The sequence below is a fragment of the Leucoraja erinacea genome, chromosome 12 (assembly GCF_028641065.1).
Source record: "Leucoraja erinacea ecotype New England chromosome 12, Leri_hhj_1, whole genome shotgun sequence".
Taxonomy (NCBI): Eukaryota; Metazoa; Chordata; class Chondrichthyes; order Rajiformes; family Rajidae; genus Leucoraja; species Leucoraja erinaceus.
Genome location: NC_073388.1, coordinates 4599327 through 4621300, shown reverse-complemented (window position 1 = coordinate 4621300; position 21974 = coordinate 4599327). Strand labels below are relative to the sequence as shown.

General features: G+C 44.4%; 1 protein-coding gene across 1 annotated transcript in view; it reads left to right on the top strand.

Moving 5' to 3' along the window:
• LOC129702015 (nuclear protein AMMECR1-like) overlaps positions 1–9803 on the top strand; it is a 108845-nt gene extending 99042 nt beyond the window's left edge. The window contains 1 exon segment of the mRNA XM_055643502.1: positions 8323–9803. Coding sequence (XP_055499477.1) covers positions 8323–8437 — 115 coding nt within the window. The 3' untranslated portion in view covers positions 8438–9803.
• Positions 9804–21974: the final 12171 nt, after the last annotated feature.

Genomic DNA, 21974 nt, shown 5'->3' with positions numbered 1-21974 from the left:
TAATGCTGGAGTTAACCATGAGGGTCTGCATTGCTTTGTATGGAATCCAAGGTTACTATTTCTAACTCGCTTATTTCTAACTGTGGCTGTTTTCCCTCCAGTTTTGGTTGCATTTCATTCTGGTCTCCCTCTACTTGATCTGAGAGGCAAGGCGCCATTTGAGGTTCGCTCTTATGACTGTGAACCCATGAGCCCGGACATTATAAAATTCTCACAGCATTCTCCGCGTACCGAGACAGCGCGGAAACAGGCCCTACGGCCCACCGAGTGCGCCGACCAGCGATCCCCGCACATTAACACCACACGACATGCACTCGGGACAATTTACATTTATACCAAGCCAGTTAACCTACCAACTTGCACGTCTTTGTAGTGTGGGAGGTAACTGGATCTCCCGGGGAAAACCCACGCAGGTCACGGGGAGAACGTATAAACACCGTACAGACAGCACCCGTAGTGAGGATGGAATCCAGGTCTCTGGTGCTGTGGGGCAGCAACTCTACCACTGCGCCACCGTGCCACCCGTGTTTATGGTACTTTCCTGCACTAGTAACATTTCCTGCTGTAGAACTGAGATTAAAACCTTTGGAATGCATTAGAGATTGGTTATTCCATGAAAGGCAGCATGGAAGTCCAAATTTCCTGCTCCGGTTATTTCCACCTGTTATTGCCTTTTGTGTTCTTCCTGACAAGTCCAAATCCTCTTCCTTCCTCTTTTACATTTGAAGAATGTGGAACCACAGACAGGTGAAAACCAAATACAGTTCTGACCTGTAACACATCCACTGAGTTTGCTGTTTTTCCTGCTCTCCCCCTCTTCCACACCCACCCCGCTCCCTGATAAATGAATGAGGTAAGAGGAAGGGGAATTTCACCTGAAATAGAATAAGAGTAAAAGGATTATGACTTCAATATGTGTATATATAGAGTGTGGAAACAGGCCCTCTGGCCCAACTTGCCCACACCGGCCAACATGTCCCATCTACACCAGCCCCACCTGCCTGCGTTTGGCCCATATCCCTCTAAACCTGTCCTATCCATGTACCTGTCTATTTGTTTCTTAAATGTTGGGATAGTCCCTACCTCAACTACCTCTTCTGCTCTTCTGGCAGCTTGTTCCATACACCCACCACCCTTTGTGTGACAAAGTTACCCCTCAGATTCCTATTAAATCTTTTCATCTTCACCTTATGGCCCTGTCCCACTGTACGAGGTAATTCAAGAGCTCTCCCGAGTTTAAAAAAAAAAAATCGAACTTGTAAGCACGTAGAATGTACGTAGCGGGTACGTCGGAGCTCGGGACGTCTCTTAGCGGCTCGTAACGCTAACGGCAGGTACTCGGGAAACGCAGTAAGCTCGTGAAGACCCGTGAAGATTTCTCAACGTTGAAAAATGTCCACGAGAGCCCCGAGTACCTACGAGCGGCCATTACCGTAATTCTCCGAGTTCGAATCAGGGGAAAACTCAGGAGAACTCTTGAATTAGCTCGTACAGTGGGACAGGCCCCTTTATGCTCTTATCATGATTTGGAACCTGGCTCGTAGGTATAAATTAGTTTGTGAAGAATATATATGGTTTGCAAGCAGACACAATGTGCTGGAGTAATCTAGCTTGGATATAAAGTAATCTCTGCTCAGATGTGAACCAGCGTCTGCAGCTCATGGTGTCGAGTCAAGAGTGTTTTATTGTCATATGTCCCGGATGGGACAATGAAATTCTTACTTGCTGCAGCACAACAGAATATGTGAATATGTAAACATAGTACATAACGGGGGAAGAGAAAAAAAAAGAAAAAGTTCAATAAATAACAAATATAGTGCAATAATAATATAGTCTTTTGCAGTTCAGAGCTCAGAGTTTATTCATTGTTGTGTTTAATAGCCTGATGGCTGTAGGGAAGAAGCTGTTCCTGAACCTGGACATTACAGTCTTCAGGCTCCTGTACCTTCTTCCTGATGGCAATGGTGGAATGAGCGTGTGGCCAGGATGGTGTGGGTCCTTGATGATGTTGGCTGGATTTTTGAGGACGCGACTACGATAGATCCCTTCGACGGTGGGGAGGTCAAAGCCGGTGATGGACTGGGCAGTGGTCACAACTTTTTGTAGTCTTTGGCTCCTGGACGTTCAAGTTGCCGAACCAGGCCACGATCCAACCAGTCAGCATGCTCTCTACCGTGCACCTGTAAAAGTTTAGGAGAACCCTCTTCGTGTCTACCACCATGTAAACAGTTTTGACCTGTGCAGTGGTTGTGTATCTCAAACCTATATCTGGAAAAAGTGATATGATGAAATTGGACTATAATAAATGGTAGTGGTTTATCGGCATTATAATCGGTGAAAGCTCTCCAGAAATTGAGGCCCGATGGTTTGCGAATTTGCTACAGCGCATCTATAGAAGTTGGTGAGAGTTGTTGACAACATGCCGAACTTCCTAGGACAACTCCGGAGTTCTACCTCCTCAGTAGTTCTCAGCATTGTGAGGCATCAGTTCCATCGACCAATGTCCACAATGGGGTTGTGGTGAATCGGACAGTAGGATAGCTCTAAAATTACAGTGAGGTACCAGGTTGATTTGTTGCTCTGTTCATTCGAGGATTGTGTTAATGGGACAACTAGCAACTGCCACACACCAACTCGCCTCATTCCAACCCTCCCTTTGAGAAAATTATCTTGCTTTCATTCCTCAGTCAACACTGCCAAAGCAAATGTTCTTAATGTCACCTTGCTGTTTGTGTGAGTTTACTTTTTGCACAAGCTTTTCTACATTTCAGTACACTGCAAGGTGATTTGAGATATTCGGACATTGTGAAGAATGCTTAATAAGTGCAAGTCATGGTGTCATATAGCAAGGAAGCACTCCATTCGGCCCATCATGTCCACACTAACCATTGAGCACACATCCATATTAACCCCATCTTCCTGCGCTTGGCCAGTAACCAGAGCCATTGTTTGTGTTTGAGAGTGGTAGTGGATACAGGAAACTTCATTAATCAAGTTTTAATTTTAATATATACTAGACCAATGGCCTGTTCCCCCAACGCAGCCATTCCCTACCCTTAGCCGTTCCCTACCTGCAGCCCCCACGGGAGACGTGGTCCTCGAACTGAAGCCGTTCTTGAAAGGCCGAATTAAATGGCGTCTCTTGAGGTTGAAATGCGGGCGCCAGCAGCTGTTATGGTCGCTGGCCGCCAGCAGGAGGCGACAAAATGAGTGAGTGGGGGGGGGGGAGAAGGATTTGATTAAAAACGTGTACTTATGAAAGGCGACGAAATGTAATGAGGAGCGAATACTTAGAAAGAAAAGCGAAATCCCCAGCGAAATGGAAAAGACCTGGGAGATTGAGCGTCTGGATTCGGCCTGGCAGTGAATCAAAGGAAGAAAGTAAAAGGATCCATTCCGATTGGACATCTGCGAGCATCGGCCATTCCGATTGGACATCTGCGAGTATTGGGCACGAATCAAAAGGCAGAAAGGCAGCCAGTCGTCAGGCACAGAGTTTTATAGATAGATAGATAGTTCCAGGATGGAAATGGACCCTTTGGCCCACAGAGTCCACATTGAACATCGATCACCCGTTCACACTGGTTCTATGTTACCCCACTTTCTCATCCACTCCCTACACACTCGGGGTAATTTACAGACGCTGATTAACCGTCAAACCCGCACGTCTTTGGGATGCGGGAGGAAACCCACGCGGTCACAGAGAGAACATGCAAACTCCACACAGACAGCACCTGAGGTCAGGATCCAGTTAATGGTCTTATGAAGATAATGAGCTAAAATAGTGTACAAAAACAAAAATTATCTGACTGCTGTTGTGATCCATCAAAAAAAAGAAACAATCGGCTATTTAGTTTAGTTTAGTTTAGAGATACAGCATGGAAACTCAGCCCATCGAGCTAACTCCGACCATCGATCATCGTTGATATTCACACTAGTTCCACTTTCTCATCCACACCCTACACACACGGTGCAATTTACAGAGGCCAACAGACCTACACATCTGCACATAGTTGGGATGTGGGAGAAAACCCATGGAGAACGAACAAACAAACAGACAGTACCCACATCCAGGATGGAGCCCAGGTCCCTGGCACTGTAAACACTGCCAGCTGCGCCACTGTGTCATCCTGCGTATGAAATAAGACTCGTTTTCTTTGAAATTGTTATCTTGTGACTGGGAAAAAACCCTAATTCCAACCTCATCAAAAAAAGAATTGCATCGTTTACATCTATAAATGTTGAGCAGTTCGGCTATTTAATCATTGTGTAGTCTAAAACCCTGTGGTTAAAACATTGATAAACATTCTTCAACGCAAGAGAGTCATAGAGTGATATACAGTGTGGAAACAGGCCCTTTCTTCGGCCCATCTTGCCCACACCGGCCGACATGTCCCAGCTACACCAGTCCCACCTGCCCGTGTTTGGTCCACATCCCTCCAAACTTGCCCTATCCAAATGTTTCTTAAACGTTGCAACAGTTCCTGCCTCAACTTCCTCCTCTGGCGGCTCGTTCCACACACCCACCAGCCGTTGCGTGAGAAAGTAATTACCAAAGATCCTATAGCAGACTATGCTCTGCTATAGGATCCTTGGTAATTACTGTGTGAGAGTGTTGCTTCCTGGGGAGGGCAGCATGGTGCCAGCATTGTGCAAAGTATCTAGTGCTGAAGTCCCAGTAGTCGGAGTTCTCTAACTTTGTTAGTACTTTAATGATCCTTGGTATTGTTTCATTTCGCTGCCTGTTTAAATGTTGACACAAGATGATTATTGTCAACCGAGTTCACTAGACACGAACGTGATTGCGGGGCTTATCTTTTCTGAACCTGGTCCAAACTTTTGGATGACATTTTGGCTTCTCCGGCCAATTCCAGCCATTCAGGAGTGCAGCTTACATGTACACTGTGCTTTGCATGCCTGCCACATTCCGTCAGTCACTGCAGTCAATCAGTTACTTTCAGTGTGGACACTGTTTGAACCAAGCCACAGCCACTATGGGAACCTATAGATACAGTGGTGCGGTGGTAGACTTTCTGCATTACAGCGCCAGATAACGGGGTTCGATTCTGACCACGGGTGCTGTCTGTGCACGGGGTTTGTCCCTTCTCCCTGTGACCCACGTGGGTTTTCTACGTGTGTTCCAGTTTCCTCCTACACTCCAAAGACACAAAGGTTTGTAGATTAAATTAGCTTCGGTAAAAATTGTAAATTGTCCCTACTGTGTGTGTGTAGGACAGTACTAGTGATCGGGGGTGATCGCTGGTCGGCAAGGACTCGGTGGGCCGAAGGGCCTGTTTCCACGCTGCATCTCTAAAGTCCAGAGATAATATTGATAATTGACCAGTTAATAATTTTCTTGGTGTAGGCACAGGGATACATATTGGGACAGCAAGAACATTCTTTATCATTTGCAAATGAAACAGTCTAAATCAGCATCTGTTTGACCTTTCAAAAGCTGGCAATCATTCACTCAGAATTGCAGCATTCAGTCGGGCTAGGTTTTGTTCAAGTTCCGTCATCATCGCCCGGCGTGGCTTCAACGGTTGCGGGACTTTGCCAGCGCCCGCCCGGGGCTCCAACAACAAGACCCGGAGCGCGGCCTAGCATCACCCGGCGCGGTGTTAATGGCCGCGGGACAATTGTTATCGCCCGCCGGGGGCTCTGACTTTGACTCTGACATCGGGGGGGGAGAGGGAAGTGCAGGGGAGAGATACGTTTTTTTTGCTTTCCATCACAGCGAGGTGGAGATGCGCTGTGATGGATGTCTGTGTAAATTGTGTTGCGTCTGGGGTCTTTTTTTTCTTGTATGTATGACTGCAGAAACAACATTTCACTTGAGCCTCAATGAGGTTCAAGTGACAAATAAATTGTATTGTATTGTAAGTTCCGCCCAGGATGGATTTTTGAGAGAAATTAATTGGCATTCCAATATAGTGCTAAAGATATAGAATAGAGTGTCACATTCCTCATCGTGCAGTCGATTATCACAGTGGTAATAAATAGTAAGGGAAATATGTGGCCCTGGGATTGCTGTATACCAGTATACAATTCAAGGTAAGCATCTACACTGCCTCAGTCTTGCCTACTTTTGCATTTCACTAATGAGCTTACTTGTATTGGAGATGCAAGGAATTGCAGATGTTGGTTTGCAAAGAAGAGACATAAGTGGTGGTGTGCGGTGTGATCGCTGTTTGGTGCGGACTCGCTGGGCCGAAGGGCCTGTTTCCGCACTGTATCTATGAAGTCTAAACTCGGCGTGTCGGGCAGCATCTCTGCAGAACGTGGATAGCTGAAGAGGGGTCCCGACCCGAAACTTCACCTATCCATGTTCTCCCGTCAATGCTGTATTTTTCTTGGTATCGTGGTTCCTTATTATCATGTACCGAGGCTACAGTGAAATTCTTCACTTGCGGACAATTCAGTAAATTGGTAAAGAGTCACCATGTTTGGTGCCTTTTTCAAAGTCCAAGCTGCAGCTGGCCATAAAAGCCCGTTGCAGTTTTGAGGAGTCTGAATAAAGAGTGTAATTTGAATAAGTTTAGTTTATTGTGATATAAATGTTTTGTTGCATGCTATCCAGTCAACGGGAAAGACTCTCTGTGATTACAATCAAGCCATCTACAGTGTTTAGATACAGGATAAAGGGAATAATTCGTGCAGGATTAAGTCCAGTAAAGTCTGATTTTAGATAGTCCGAGGGTCTCCAATGAAGTGGATGGTAGGTCAGGTCCACTCTAGTTGGGGATAGGATGGTTCAGTTGCCTGATAGCAGCTAGGAAGAAACTCCCTGAATCTGGAGGTGTGCGTTTTCACACTTCTGTACCTCTTGCCTAATGGGAGAGGGGAGAAGTGTCCGGGGTGCGGCTGGTCCTTGATGATGCTGCTGGCCTTGCCGGGGCAGCGTGAGGTGTAGATGGAGTCAATGGAAGGGAGGTTGGTTTGCGTGATGGTCTGGGCTGCGTCCCCAACTCTCCGCAGTTTCTTGCGGTCTTGCATGAAGCTGTTCCAAAACCACGCTGTGAGGCATCCTGATAAATTGCTTTCCACGGCGCATCTGTAGAAGTTGGTGAGAGTTGTTGGGGACATGCCGAACCTCCTGAACTTTCTAAGGAATTAGAAGCGTTGGTGTGCTTTCTTGCTCGTCGCTTCAATATGGGTGGCCCAGGAGAGGTTGTTGGTGATATTGACTCCTAGGAATTTGAGATTTTCAACCATCTCGACATTGGTGCCGTCAATGCAAACGGGGGTATGTGTAACCGCTTTGCTTCCTGAAGTCGGACACTATCTCCTTGGTCTTGCTGACGTTGAGAGAAAGGTTGTTGTCTCGACACCAGGACACGAGGTTCTCAATCTCCTTCCTGTACTCTGTCTCATCATTATTTGACATCCGGCCCACAATGGCGGTGTCGTCTGCAAATGTTTTAATTGTATTAGATGGGTACATGACTGTGCTGTCTTGGGTGTACAAGGAGTAAAGAAGGGAGCTGAGAACGCATCCTTGCAGAGCCCCTGTGTCGAGATTATCATTGGGGATGATACAATAGACAATAGGGGCGGGAGTAGGCCATTCGGCCCTTCGAGCCAGCACCGCCATTCACTGTGATCATGGCTGACCCTCCCCAATCAGTACCCCGTTCCTGCCTTCTCCCCATATCCCCTGACTCCGCTATTTTTAATGGCCCTATCTAGCTCTCTCTTGAAAGCATCCAGAGAACCTGCCTCCACCGCCCTCTGAGGCAGAGAATTCCACAGACTCCCCACTCTCTGTGAGAAAAAGTTTTTCCCCGTCTCCGTTCTAAATGGGTTACTTCTTATTCTTAAACTGTGGCCCCTGGTTCTAGACTCCCCCAACATCGGGAACATGTTTCCTGCCAAACCCTTAACAATCTTAGGTAGACAAAAATGCTGGAGAAACTCAGCGGGTGCAGCAGCACCTATGGAGCGAAGGAGATAGGCAACGTTTCGGGCCGAAACGTCGCCTATCTCCTTCGCTCCATAGATGCTGCTGCACCCGCTGAGTTTCTCCAGCCTTTTTGTGTACCTAAGATTTTCAAGCATCTGCAGTTCTTTCTTAAACACCTTAACAATCTTATATGTTTACCCCTTATTCTTAATTTAATTTGTCCCCTATCCTCACTGATTGGAATCCTGCAGAAGTTTGTGAAACTTACAATTTGCTATGAAATGGAGATTTAGCAGTTGCAAAGTTTTTATTGAGGGGGTGGGGGGGGGGGAAGAGTTGAATGTATCAGTGGTTTACGTGCTTCCTTGATTGTTTTTTTTTGGACCTCTTTAAGGAATGTTTTTGTGTCTTCTCTGCAGGTACCACAGTGAAAAGATGACACTGAGTTACTCGGAGTATCTTGCACACCGTCAGCACCACCACTACCAGAATGGCATTTCACACCCGCTACCACCATACAACCATTATTCCTGACAAAGACTTGCATGACCAGTCACTCGACCTATCAGCTGACCTCTTCCCCGGGGACCCTTCCCCTTCCTGGTCTAGCTATCTCTACTACTGTACCATTTTATGATGGCAGTTTCCGTTGCCATCGTGACACGACGTGGCTGCTTTGTTGACGTCAGCTTGGCAACGGGTGGAGATCAAGAATCATTGTATTTTCGTTCAAAACACTTTTTTTACAAAGAGAAAACATTTTCCAATGAAATCGACACAATTTTGCTTTTTCTTTAATGCATTCCCAAAATTTCTTAAATCTGTGGATGAATGGAAGGAGAATTGAGATAATTATTAGCTAGTCTGTTCTGGGCTCCCAAATGTACAAGAACCGGACTTTTCAGGTTATATCCTTGTGTTCTTGGGCCACATTATTTCCTCGTTAAATAGGTAGAACCCCGTAAGGCAGTTTTCTTTAAAGTCAATCCAGGTGCTCTAAAGTTTAAACAAAAATAATCTTCACAGCATTGGATGGAGGAACTCAGCGGGGCAGGCAGCATCTCTGGAGAGAAGGAATGGGTGACGTTTCAGGTCGAGACCCTTCCACACACTCAACATTGAGTCATCAACTGACTTACAGCACTGCTACTTTTGATTTGTATCGAATTTAGTGTATCATTGAGTGTAAAAAATAGCTTTAAACTTTTGTTGTTTCCCTCTTTGGTTTAAAATGCAGCAGTCGGTGGCGATTGACAAAGAGATTGTTGCCCGTGCTGCTAAATGCCTGCGAGACTCTCCGCTGCTTGTGCTTGTGCTCAGTTTTGGACTTTTTGGTTTTATTGACCGACGGATCCATTGTGTGTGCTGAGTACAACTGGCGGCCAGTACTCTGTGTTTAACGCCAGTGACCAGATTAAATCCTCCTAGGTGTAAAAGAAGGGTCTAAATTGAATAACACAAATATCATATCGTATATATGTGTAGACTAGTCAAGGTCAAAATGTCCCACTAACTTACCCTAGGTGGAGTATCTATTGGGTACATTTATTTGCCAGGTGGAGAGTGATGATAATATGTCTCATATCCACTGACACTTGATTACAACTATTCCGGTTTCACTTCCCCTTGTGGGAATTTTTTTTCCCTTTAATATATCATGGGGTTGGTGCAGAATTATTTGATTTAAAAAAAAAAATTTGATATCAAGAGTTGAGATTGAGTACAATTTGATTTCCTGTTTAAAAGCGTGATTACACATCACTAGCAGAGCATTGTGTGTGTGAGTTTTCTTGCCTTTTGTGTCTTTATCTTGAGTGGGGTTTTTTCCTCCTCTCCTCCAGGGACAAAGAAAGATGCCACGTGTTAAATTATTTTATAGAAAAAATGTCTCCCCCCCCCCCCACACACACACACACACATGATAATTATTTGTACATTGGGTGGCCCCTTTAAAGTAACATATTTTGTTGTTTTAAATCGCTGAAGGTATTGCCTTGTTTTGGAACTGCTTGTGCTTGCAAGCAAATGTACCCAATATATACAGTTCAGTTTAGTTTATTGTCACGTGTACTGAGGTACAGTGAAAAGCTTTATATATCTGAAAAATCACTAAACTGAATGTATAATCAGTCCTTGTTCATTCGATTAGGCAAAGCAGCAACCCTCAAAATGTCATTTCCCAGCTCAGTTTCTGACTGAATTAGTGGAGAAAACAGACCTGAATGGCTATTGGGAAAATCGAAACATTGATTGAGGTTAACCTTGTTCCAATGATCAGCCAAGCTGTGATGGTTCTGTGGTTCTGGCGCATGTAATCTTTTAGTGAGACAAACCAGGCGGATTTAATTATAGATGATTGACTAGCAATTTTCTCTTTTTCATTTTCCAAACTCCAGTGTGATTGCATTAGTCGGTGTGTGGGTTAGTAATTAGAACAGAACGGAGAGAATTAAGACAAAGTGACTGGGCTATCATGGTGCTATATCTCAGGGAAGCATTAAAATGCAGTGTTTTATGCAACCTGAACCTGCCAACACATTTTGTAAAGAGAATAATTTGCTCAGGCACTTATTGTCAGTGTTAGAAGTTTAAATTAGCAGAGATTATTATGTTATCGCAGATTTTCTGATTACAACTAGCTTTTTTGGTAACCAGGTTTGACCGGATGCAAAACACAAAACAGGAACAAGTTAGTAACACTTTCCATTTTTTGCATTGCATTTCCAGCTTTTGGACGAGCAGATATGGGGTTATTTTAGATGCCTGTTCTAATTCCCCAACAGGTTACTACGTGAGTGAAATTTCACAACATGGTATTACTTGCTAAGCCTTATGTTTGTCTGCTTTCCTTTTAAGAAAATAATGAACTTGTATCACTTCAGGGAAAAAGGGTGCAGACAACTATCCAAATTAAGACTTTAGATCTGGCATCAATGGGCTATTTGCTGGTTCCAAATGACATTTCTTTCTCGTCCTGAAAGATTATAGATCCTGCTCGTAGCTATCCTAGTCCTTAGAGCACGATTGAAACGAGTCAAATTCAGGGCCACACGTGTAGGAATTCCTTGCCTTTAAAATTTTAGCCTTTGATATGACTACCTTTTTTGTTAAGATCATTATTATACTCAATTGTATATCAGAGCCTTAAATAATGACTTTTCTGAAGAATTTTTAAGATCTGGCTTTACTGTTGAAGATCAAAGACCCTATCATTTAAATTTGAATTTCACACAAGTGCTGGAGTAACTCAGTGGGTCAGAAAGCATGTCTGGAGAACATCCATGTCCTCCAGAGATACTGCCTGACTCGCTGAATTACTCCAGCACTCTGTCTTTTTTTTTTGTTGTAAGCCAGCATCTGCAATTCCTTGTGTCAATATTTGATTTTTATCTTGTGACTGTTAGGGGATGGGGGAGGAAATTCTTCTTTTTGAACCTCCCAATAAGCAGTTTAAAGAGTAGGCAGACTCTGAGAGTGAGTGATGAAGATTTTTTTTTTAGACATTGAGGTAAGAATTCCGAGTGTTAAGTTGCAGTGTTAGATGCCTCCTTCCATTAGTCACAATGAAAGAAGTTTTAAGAGTTGTGCATTCACTGTATCTCCAAAAGCAATTGTTTAAATTTCACTTGTGTTGCCTTAATTTTGACACAAATAGCACAAAACTGAACAATCTTGTCGGCTGCCAAGTGGAAACTTAGTTTACTGGATTTCTCTGAGCATCATGCCGATCATCGCGGCATGTCTGTCCTTTTCCTCAGCTCGCCGCTAGTTGCGGGTAGTGGGGGGGGGGGGGGGGGGGGGGGGGGGGGGGGAGGGGGGAGGGGAAGAGAGAGGGGAAAAATGGTGCTATACGACTCTGAATAGGTCACGTGACTGGTCATGCTGACTTCTGAAATCATATCAGAATAATCTTGATATATGCAGATATTATACAAAACTTTATTACCAGTGTAATAATGATGAAAACAAATATATAAAATCCTGCAGCCTTGCTAGGACCCGGTCAGCAATACTTCCCTGCATGGCGTGGAGGAATGGGACATATCTCGTCGTCTGTACCTATAGAAGCATGACAGTGTGTCCATGCTGGTCAATTTTGTTTCCTTTGAGAAAACGAATAAACTGAAGCATTTAAATATTTAATATTTTTACGGGGCTGTTACATTAAATGCCACCTCTTGAGACATGTTCACTTTTATATACTGTTGTGCAGTAGAGGTTTTCATTGTGTTTGTCGTCGTTCAGACTGAACCAAAGATACCTCCAGCCATGAACTAGCTGCTGTGAATTAAGCCTGCTTTCCGGTCCTTCAAGGCAACCTACCGCAGGAGATTTTAATAATTTGTTTTTTATTTTTGTACAATTTGTAACTTTTTTTTGCTAGTAGTATTGATTCAATTAAGTTTAATTTGAAGATTCTCATTGAGCACTGTTGAACATTTGATGACTGGTAACTTTTGTCAAACAGTGGCTATAATTGAAGACGTCTACTTGTGTGCCTCTCAGACCTAAGAGATTCTTTAATCTGTATCTTAGAGACCAGCAGGAAAAATCTTTATACAAAGATGTGTTTAATTATTTTTTTGCCATTGTTGTTTGATCTCTTGTTTCTTAATTTTACTCTGGATCCAGTTACTGCACTGGCTCACTGCACTGAGAGAGAGCGAGAGAGTTGTTTCAGACTTTTCCAACACATGTATGACAGATTTTTGTACATTGAAGTCGATTCTTTTCAGAATTTTTGGATCTAGTTTCTAAGTTATTTTAGTGGGGGTTTTTTTTTTTTATACGTTGAAGATAAAATGAGTTAACACTGTCGCCAGCAGACTGATTCACCTACTGGTGCAGAGATGCGCGGGAGGGGGGGGGGGGGGGAGGGAGGGAGGGAAGGGGGAAATATTGACTACCTGGTGTAGTCTGTGCCCCCCAAAAAAATGCTTTCATTTTGTTAGTAATTGTTGAATAATGGCACCACAGTATACGTGACGAACTCCCTTTCATTATGACTAGATCCATTTCCACATTAAAAAAAAAAATTGCAATTACTATTAGTGTTATGATTGTTGAAATGGGCATTTATAGTACGGTCAGTGTGTCGGGAGGGGGGAACTTTATTATAAGATGATCAATGGATCAGTGAGACATGGAATGTGGGATAATGTAGTAGTTTTAACACTATTGTTACATTTTATACCATTTACCCAGTAAAATATTCATTAATTCGTCTCATGTTGGTACACAGGATGAAATGAGTGTGTTTCGTGTGCCTAGGTATATTATGCTAGTTATGGACAGATTCAAGAAAAAAAATCTCACATTATCGTGGGTTTTAGAAATGCAATTTTCTTTTTTTTTTTTTTCCTTTGATGGAATGGAATTTATTTTTAAATGTTAAAACAACAGGTGATGGTGGAGGTAGCAGGCACTGAACTGATCTCCACTCCACAGTTGGGAAGAGATCCCACTTCTTCACAACGTGTGAATAAATGCTGGTGGATGTAATGGACTTTCAGCAAAGGGAGGCTGCTTACCGATACTCTGAAGTGAATCCATCTACAATCACAAAAACCTGAATTCCAGGATCAACACCAATCTACAGTGAACTTTTCTAAACTCGAGATTATTGGACGGGGGAGGGAGGGGATGAATCTATAATGATATTTAGTGAAATATGTGGGGCATTTTCCTCACAATGTTTTTTTTATCAATAAAATGCCAATAAAACCACATAACGAGTGTTGTACTGAATGACTCCATTTGACTGGGTTTGAGAATTAAACTTTCTTCCTCGGTAAGTGGTGCGGATTCCAAAAATACGTCCACGCTTTAGGGCGGCGCAGTGCTAGAGTTGCTGCCTTACAGTGCTGGAGACCACGGTTCAATCCCAGCTACGGGTGCTGTCTACTGAGTTTGCACGTCCTCCCCGTGACCTCGTGGGTTTTCTCCGGGTGCTCCGGTTTCCTCCCACACCAAAGATGTACAGGTTTGTAGGTTAATTGGCGCTGGTAAAACATTGTAAAGTGTCCCTACTGTACTGTGTGCGGGGTGGTCGCTGGTCAGCATAGATTCTGTGTGTATCTCTGTAACTATACTAAACTTTCAATGCTCATTCTTGCTGCATGGAAACAGACTCTTCGGCCCAACTTGCTACCAATGATAGACACAGAGTTGGAGTAACTCGGCGGGTCAGCAGCATATTTGGAGAACACGGATAGGTGACGTTTCAAGCAGGGAAAGGTCTGAAGAAATGTCCTGACCCGAAAAGGTCACCCATCCATTTTCTTCAAAAATGCTTCCTGACCCACTGAGTTACTCCAGCACTTTGGGTCGGGATTCGACATCAGACTGGTTGTGGGTGAAGGGTGGGGGGGAGAGAATGCTGCGGGATAGGTGAGGCAAGACGGAGACTGGTTGGCCAATTGCTGATTGGTGAAACAAAGTTAAAACACAAGGCGTGAGACTAAAGGATTGAAGAGGTGCGATGTGTGAAGCCAGAGGAAGGAATGGGGGAACGGGAGAAGTAGGTGGCAGTCGAGATGGGGCACGGGGGGAAGATAGCGAGATGAAAGGTTACCTAAAATTGGAGGATTCAACATTCATGCCATTGGTGTAGGAAGGAACTGCAGATGCTGGTATGTCAAAGATAGACACAAAACTGCTGGAGTAACTCAGCGGGTCAGGCAGCATCTCTGGCGAGAAGGAATGGGTGATGTTTCAGGTCGAGACCCTTCTTCAGGTTGGGAGAGTGGGCAGATGCATGGCAGATGAAGTTTAATGTGGATAAATGTGAGGATAAATGCAAAAACAAAAACAGGTTACTATAAATGGCGTCAAGTTGGGAAAAGGGGAAGTACAACGGGATCTGGGGGGTCCTTGTTCATCAGTCTATGAAAGTAAGCATGTAGGTACAGCAGGTTGTGAAGAAAGCGAATGGCATGTTGGCCTTTATAACAAGAGGAGTTGAGTATAGGAGCAAAGAGGTCTTGCAGTTGTACAGGGCCCTAGTGAGACCACACCTGGAGTATTGTGTGCAGTTTTGGTCCCCTAATTTGAGGAAGGACATTCTTGCTATTGGGGGAGTGCAGCATAGGTTTATAAGGTTAATTCCCAGGATGGCGGAATTGTCATATGCTGAGAGAATGGAGCGGCTGGGCTTGTACACTCTGGAATTTAGAAGGATGAGAGGGAATCTTATTGAAACATAAGATTGTTAAGGGTTTGGACATGCTAGAGGCAGGAAACATGTTCCCGATGTTGGGGGAGTCCAGAACCAGGGGCCACAGTTTAAGAATAAGGGGTAAGCCATTTGGAACGGAGACGAGAAAACACTTTTTCTCACAGAGAGTGGTGAGTCTGTGGAATTCTCTGCCTCAGAGGGCGGTGGAGGCTGGTTCTCTGGATACTTTCAAGAGAGAGCTAGGTAGGGCTCTTAAAGATAGCGGAGTCAGAGGATATGGGGAGAAGGCAGGAACGGGGTACTGATTGTGGATGATCAGCCATGATCACATTGAATGGCAGTGCTGGCTCGAAGGGCCGACTCCACCAATTGTCTATTCAGAGGGTTGGCTCCTTTTTTTCTGTCTATTTTGAGTTAATTTTTAGTGGTACATCATACAGATGCTGGAAGTGTGGATTAATTCTTGAAATACAATAGGAAAATCGTTGGGAAGCTCTAGTGAGGTAGCACTGACTGAGAAAGTCTTGGTTAGAGTTTCAGATCAAAAGTCCTTTCATCTGTTCTAAATGAATAGATCATTCTGTTTCTGCTTTCAAGCCTTCATACGAAACCCCAGGGTTTACTTTTTTTATGCAAAGGGTGGTGGGTGTGTGGAGGAGCTGCCAGCGGAGGTCGTTGTGGCATGGACTATTGCAATGTTTAAAAGACATTTGGACAGGTACATGGATAGGAGAGGTTTAGAGGGATATATGGGCCAAAAGCAGGCAGGACTAGTGTAAATGTAGGTGTGAGCGAGTTGGCCCTTCGGTCCTGTTCCAACGCTATATAACCATGACTGCATATGCTGGCTGGCGTATGTGTTCCTCTTTTTTTCCCCCATTTTTAAGGTAAATGTTTGCATTCATGCATTTTTTTTATAATTGTATATGTTTCTATAAGATCGCCTCTCATCCTTCTAAATTCCAGTGAATACAAGCCCAGTCTTTCCAATCTTTCCTCATGTGACAGTCAAGCCATCCCGGGGATTAAGCTCGTGAACCTACGCTGCACTGCCTCAATAGCAAGATTGTCCTTCCTCAAATTAGGTGCCTGGGAACGGTCGGAGGGTGAACCGGGGTAATGCCTCCAGCGTCTTCAAGGTCGACTGTAGGAGGTGTCTCTGCGGCACCACTGGAAGTTGAGTACAACAACACACTCGATCTTCTCAAACTATGGTAAGTACCCCATATTTTCCTTTGGCTCTCTCCATTTTTGGAATCATTTCTTTCAAAATCTCCTGAAAGTATGCCTGATTTAGTCAACAAAATAGAGAGAGTACAGAGGAGATTTACTAGAATATTGCCTGGGTTTCAGCAACTAAGTTACAGAGAAAGGTTGAACAAGTTAGGGCTTTATTCTTTGGAGCGCAGAAGGTTAAGGGGGGACTTGATAGAGGTCTTTAAAATGATGAGAGGGATAGACAGAGTTGACGTGGATAAGCTTTCCCCACTGAGAGGAGGGAAGATGCAAACAAGGGGACATGACTTGAGAATTAAGGGACAGAAGTTTAGGGGTAACATGAGGGGGGAACTTCTTTACTCAGAGAGTGGTGGCTGTGTGGAATGAGCTTCCAGTGAAGGTGGTGGAGGCAGGTTTGTTTTTATCATTTAAAAATAAATTGGATAGTTATATGGACGAGAAAGGAATGGAGGGTTATGGTCTGAGCGCAGATATATGGGACTAGGGGAGAATACGTGTTCGGCACGGACTAGAAGGGTCGAGATGGCCTGTTTCTGTGCTGTAATTGTTATATGGTTATATGGTAATGTGATCATGGCTGATCATCCATAAACAGTACCCCGTTCCCGCCTTCTCGCCATATTCCCTGACTCCGCTATCTTTAAGAGCCCTATCTAGCTCTCTCTTGAAGGCGTTCTGCGACTGGAGTTCTGTAAGACCCTCTCTCACTGCTCCCCCTCTGTGATTCCTGCTGCTGTCCTGTTCTTTGGTATACTGACAACAGTTATGCTACTTCAGGGCAGCACAGCGATAGATTTGCTGCCCCACAGCGCCAGAGACCCGAGTTCGATCCTTACTACAGGTGCTGAGTTTGTACATTCACCCTGTGACCACATGGGTTTTCTCCAGGAGCTCCGGTTTCCTCCTACACTCCAAAGACATACAGGTTTGTAGGTTAATTGGCTTCAGTAAAATTGTAAATTGTCTCCAGTGTGTAGAATAGTGCTGGTGTACGGGGTAATCGCTAGTCGGTGCGGACTCAGTGGGCTATAAAGGGCCTGTTTCTGCGCTGTATCTCTGCAATCTACAGCCATGGAGTCTGAAAAAGGGTCTCGATGCTGCATGACCCGAGTTCTCCAGCATTTTAATTTACTCAAAATTCCATCATCTCTAATTCCATGTGTCGGAAAGAAATGCAGATGCTGGTTTAAATCGAAGGTAAACACAAAATACTGGAGTGACTCAGTAGGCCAGGCAGCATCTCTGCAGAGAGGGAATGGGCGACGTTTCGGGTCGAGACCCTTCAGACTGGTGTCACGGGATGGGGCGGGACACAGATAGAATGTAGTGGTATTTCAATATACGCTGTGCACAGGTGGTTAAAAATGTTAGAATCATCTTTGTACCAAAGTCCACTATTTTGGGTTATGTACAAAAGCTAACAACATCGAAAATTAATGTCATAACCTGTACCATGTTATGAAAATTGAATCTTGGCTACATAAAAAAGCTGGAGAAACTCAGCGGGTGCAGCAGCATCTATGGATGCAGCAGCATCTATGGAGCGAAGGAAATAGGCAACGTTTCGGGCCGAAACCCTTCTTCAGACTCTTGAATCTTGGCTAATTTGGTAAAGCCGTAAAGAGTACAAACAGGCCCTTCAGTCCAACATGCCCATACTGACCCACGTGTCCCATCTACACTACTCCCACCTGCTGGTGTTTGGCCCATATCCCTCGAAACCAAGGGTTCCCAACATGGGGTAAATTTTGCCTACCCAGGGGGGTAAATTTGTTGATGCTGGATTTGTACATATTTTTTCTCATTGACCGACTGTGTTTGGTTCTGGTATACCGGTATCTGTTCATCATTAGTTGTTCATAAATAAGTGAAATAACATTGTAATGTGCTATTAAAGTTGCCAGGGGTAAACGGGATGAAAAAGGTTGGCAACCCCTGGTCTAAACCCGTCTTGTCCATGTACCTGCCTAAATGCTTCTTAAACTTCGATATAGTACCTGCCTCAACTACGACCTCCGGCAGCTCGTTCCATACACCCACTATCTTTTGTGTGGAAAAAGTCACCCCAGCAGGTTCCTATTAAATCTTTCCCTCCTCGCCTTCAACCTATGACCTCCGGTTCTCGATCCCCCTACTCTGGCCAAGAGACTGTGCGTCTATTCTTCTCATAATTTTGTACACCTCTATAAGATCACCCCTCATCCTCCTGCCCTTCAAGGAATAGAGTCCCAGCCTGCTCAAGCCTCTCCCTGTAGCTCAGGCCCTTGAGTCCTGGCAACATCCTCATAAATCTTCCATGCACCCTTTCCAGCTTGACATTTTTTTTTTTTAAACGTTGTGATAGTGCCTGGCACAATCAATAACAAGACACTTCTATATGAAAATGCACAACTTTTAATCAACAGTTTTCTAAAAACATATAAAGCAAACTAGAAATATCCAGCTTGTGATAAAATGCTTCCAATAATAACTTAAATTTCACCGCACAACACATGATTTTTAAAGATGAAGTTTGAAGTGGACTTCTTGCTTAAAAAAACTGACACAACTCACTTGATGGAGTGGATGTGGAGAGGATGTTTGTACTAGTGGGAGAGTCTAGGACCAGAGGTCATAGCCTCAGAATTAATGGACATTCCTTTAGGAAGGAGAGGAGGTATTTCTATAGTCAGAGGATGGTGAATCTGTGGAATTCATTGCCACAGAAGGGTGTGGAGACCAAGTCAATGGATATTTTTAAGGCAGAGGTGAATAGATTTTTGATTAGTACGGGTGTCAGGGGTTATGAGGAGAAGGCAGGGGAATGGGGTTAGGTGGGGGAGAGATAGATCAGCCATGATTGAATGGCGGAGTAGACGTGATGGGCCGAATGGCCCAATTCTGCTCCTGTCACTTATGAACACTTAAAATAAGTGACATTCTCCAGAACCAGCTGCAAACTTGCTTTTTACCTTTTAAGTTTGGAAGTCCATTCCAAATGACATCCTCGATTTTGCATGAAAAATTGAGACCGTCTCAACTCAAAGCCACAAAGGTCTCGGAAACCAGCGAAAGCATTCCCCCAAACCCTCTGTGTGAAATATTACAACGTAGCATTATCATCAACACTTGTGTTTTTGCTGGCCCCTTGAAATTTCCCAGCTAAAAGCAATCAATTGGAAAGTCGTTTGAATAAAAACCTCTAAAGGACATTCATCTAAAGTTTCAGGGCATCTGACTAGATGCGTCCAGGCAGTTCCATGTCTCCCTGAGTTGGCAATATCAACACTATTCAAAAGGTCTGCAGATATATCGAAGAAGGCCACACGATCTTGCAGCTGAGAAGGAACTTCACGAAGTGTCGTATCAAAACGTGGACACAGCAAAGCTCAGCTTTAAGGGTTTGTTACCGCCATGTCAACATCTCAACGCTAAAGGGCCTGTCCCACTTGTCATAGTCGTAGCAGGTCACAGTAAAACCGGCGACTGGACCTCCCTTTGACGTAGAAAATTGAAATAGAATCATTACTTTAACAACAAACAAAAACGGAAGTCTGCACCGGCGACAACCTACGTTAGGAGAAGTCAAGCTACGCTCATTGGCGTCAAACCCACTGTTGCCGACTGAATCCGAAAATTGTTCAACACATTGAAAATCCAGAGGCGACCAGAAAGACGCTACGACTGAGGAGACGACTCACGACCATCGAGTCGACACCCCGGCGACCATGTGGCCTGTAATCGCCTGTAATCGCCTAAATAAATCGTCTTAATTGGGACAGGCCATTAATGCTCTTGTCTTGTGGATTTTGTTGGGCTGAGCAACAAGGTTCCTGCACAAAGGTCCAGCTTTGTGCAACATAGAATCCTAGCCGGAGATCTATCTGTACAGTTGAAGCATCTTCACATTGCAATTACATAGAAACATAGACAATAGGTGCAGGAGTAGGCCATTCGGCCCTTCGAGCCTGCACCGCCATTCAATGTGATCATGGCTGATCATCCAACACGGATTGCTCATACATCTAAAGAAAAGGCAGTGTAAAATAAATTAATTTACCCAGGAGGCATAAGCCTATTCAAACATCATTTCTAAAATGGGAACTTCACTCCACTGATTAATTGTACACATGTAACTTTTATCTATTAACAGATTTTAAGGGAAAGAAGTTTATGGGTAATATGAGGGGGAACTTCTTTACTCAGAGAGTGGTAGCGGTGTGGAATGAGCTTCCAGTGGAAGTGGTGGAGGCAGGTTCGTTGGTGTCATTTAAAAATAAATTGGATAGGCATATGGATGAGAAGGGAATGGAGGGTTATGGTATGAGTGCAGGCAGGTGGGACTTAGGGGAAAAAAAGTTGTTCGGCACGGACTTGTAGGGCCGAGATGGCCTGTTTCCGTGCTGTAATTGGTATATGGTTAATATGGATGTACAAAAAAAAAATCAATAACCTGAACTGTACTTTGACAATAGACAATAGGTGCAGGAGTAGGCCATTCGGCCCTTTGAGCCAGCACCGCCATTCAATGTGATCATGGCTGATCATCCACATTCAGTATCCCATTCCTGCCTTCTCACCATATCCCCTGACTCCACTATCTTTAAGAGCCCTATCTGACTCTCTTGAAAGCATCCAGGCAACTCCACTGCCTTCTGAGGCAGAGAATTCCACACACAATTCTCTGGGTAAAAACGTTTTTCCTTGCAGTTAACAGTTCAAATAGCATTATATTCCTAATAACAAATTCTTTAAATAATCTAGATAATAATATAACAAATGGTAAGGCACAGGGTCTCAACCTCAGACGTCACCTGTCCATGTTCTCCAGAGTCGCTGTCTGACCTGCTGAGCTACTCCAGCACTCGGAGTCCTTTTGTGTATAAACCAACATCTGCAGTTCCTTGTTTCTGAGATTCTTATGTGTAACTTTCTCATATTTGTCATATGGTGCCAGAGACCCGGGTTCGATCCTGACTACGGGTGCTGTCTGTATGGAGTTTGCACGTTCTCCCCGTGACCACGTAGGTTTTCTCCAGGTGCTCCGGTTTCCTCCCACACTCCAAAGACGTGCCGGTTTGTAAGGTCAATTGGCTTTGGTAAAATTGTAAATTGTTCCGAGTGTGTGTAGGATAGTGCTTGTGTACGGGGTAATCCTTAGTGGGGGGGGGGGGGGGGGGGGGGGGGGGGGGGGGGGGGGGGGGGGCGAAGGGCACGTTTCTAAACTGAACTGAAATGAAATATGCAGCATTTTGATTTTTATCGTCGGGCATGAAATGATTTGGAAGCACAGATCATAGCTAGGCCCACATTAGCCCACATGTACCTCTGGTGAATAGCCTGGGTGATTGAAGCCATGTGGTAATGGGAAGCAATGCTGTGGTTTCCCCTCAAAATAGAGTCGCACTTGTGTAAACGAGGCGTTCCCAGAATTAAAGCTGGATGACAGCAAATTCGGTCTTCAATGGCGTAGCATCGTCAGAAGCACAAACCTGCAAAGGACCTGGCGTGCGTGGGACCACTTTGAGCAGGGGGATGGAGGGGGAGAACAAAGGATGACCTGGTGTGGGATATTTTGTCTGCACCCTTTAAGTGCAACCCTTCACATACCCTTGGGTGTGCACTGCAGCACAAGGAATATCACTGATTATCAAAGATTCTTTCTTTCATTCAGTC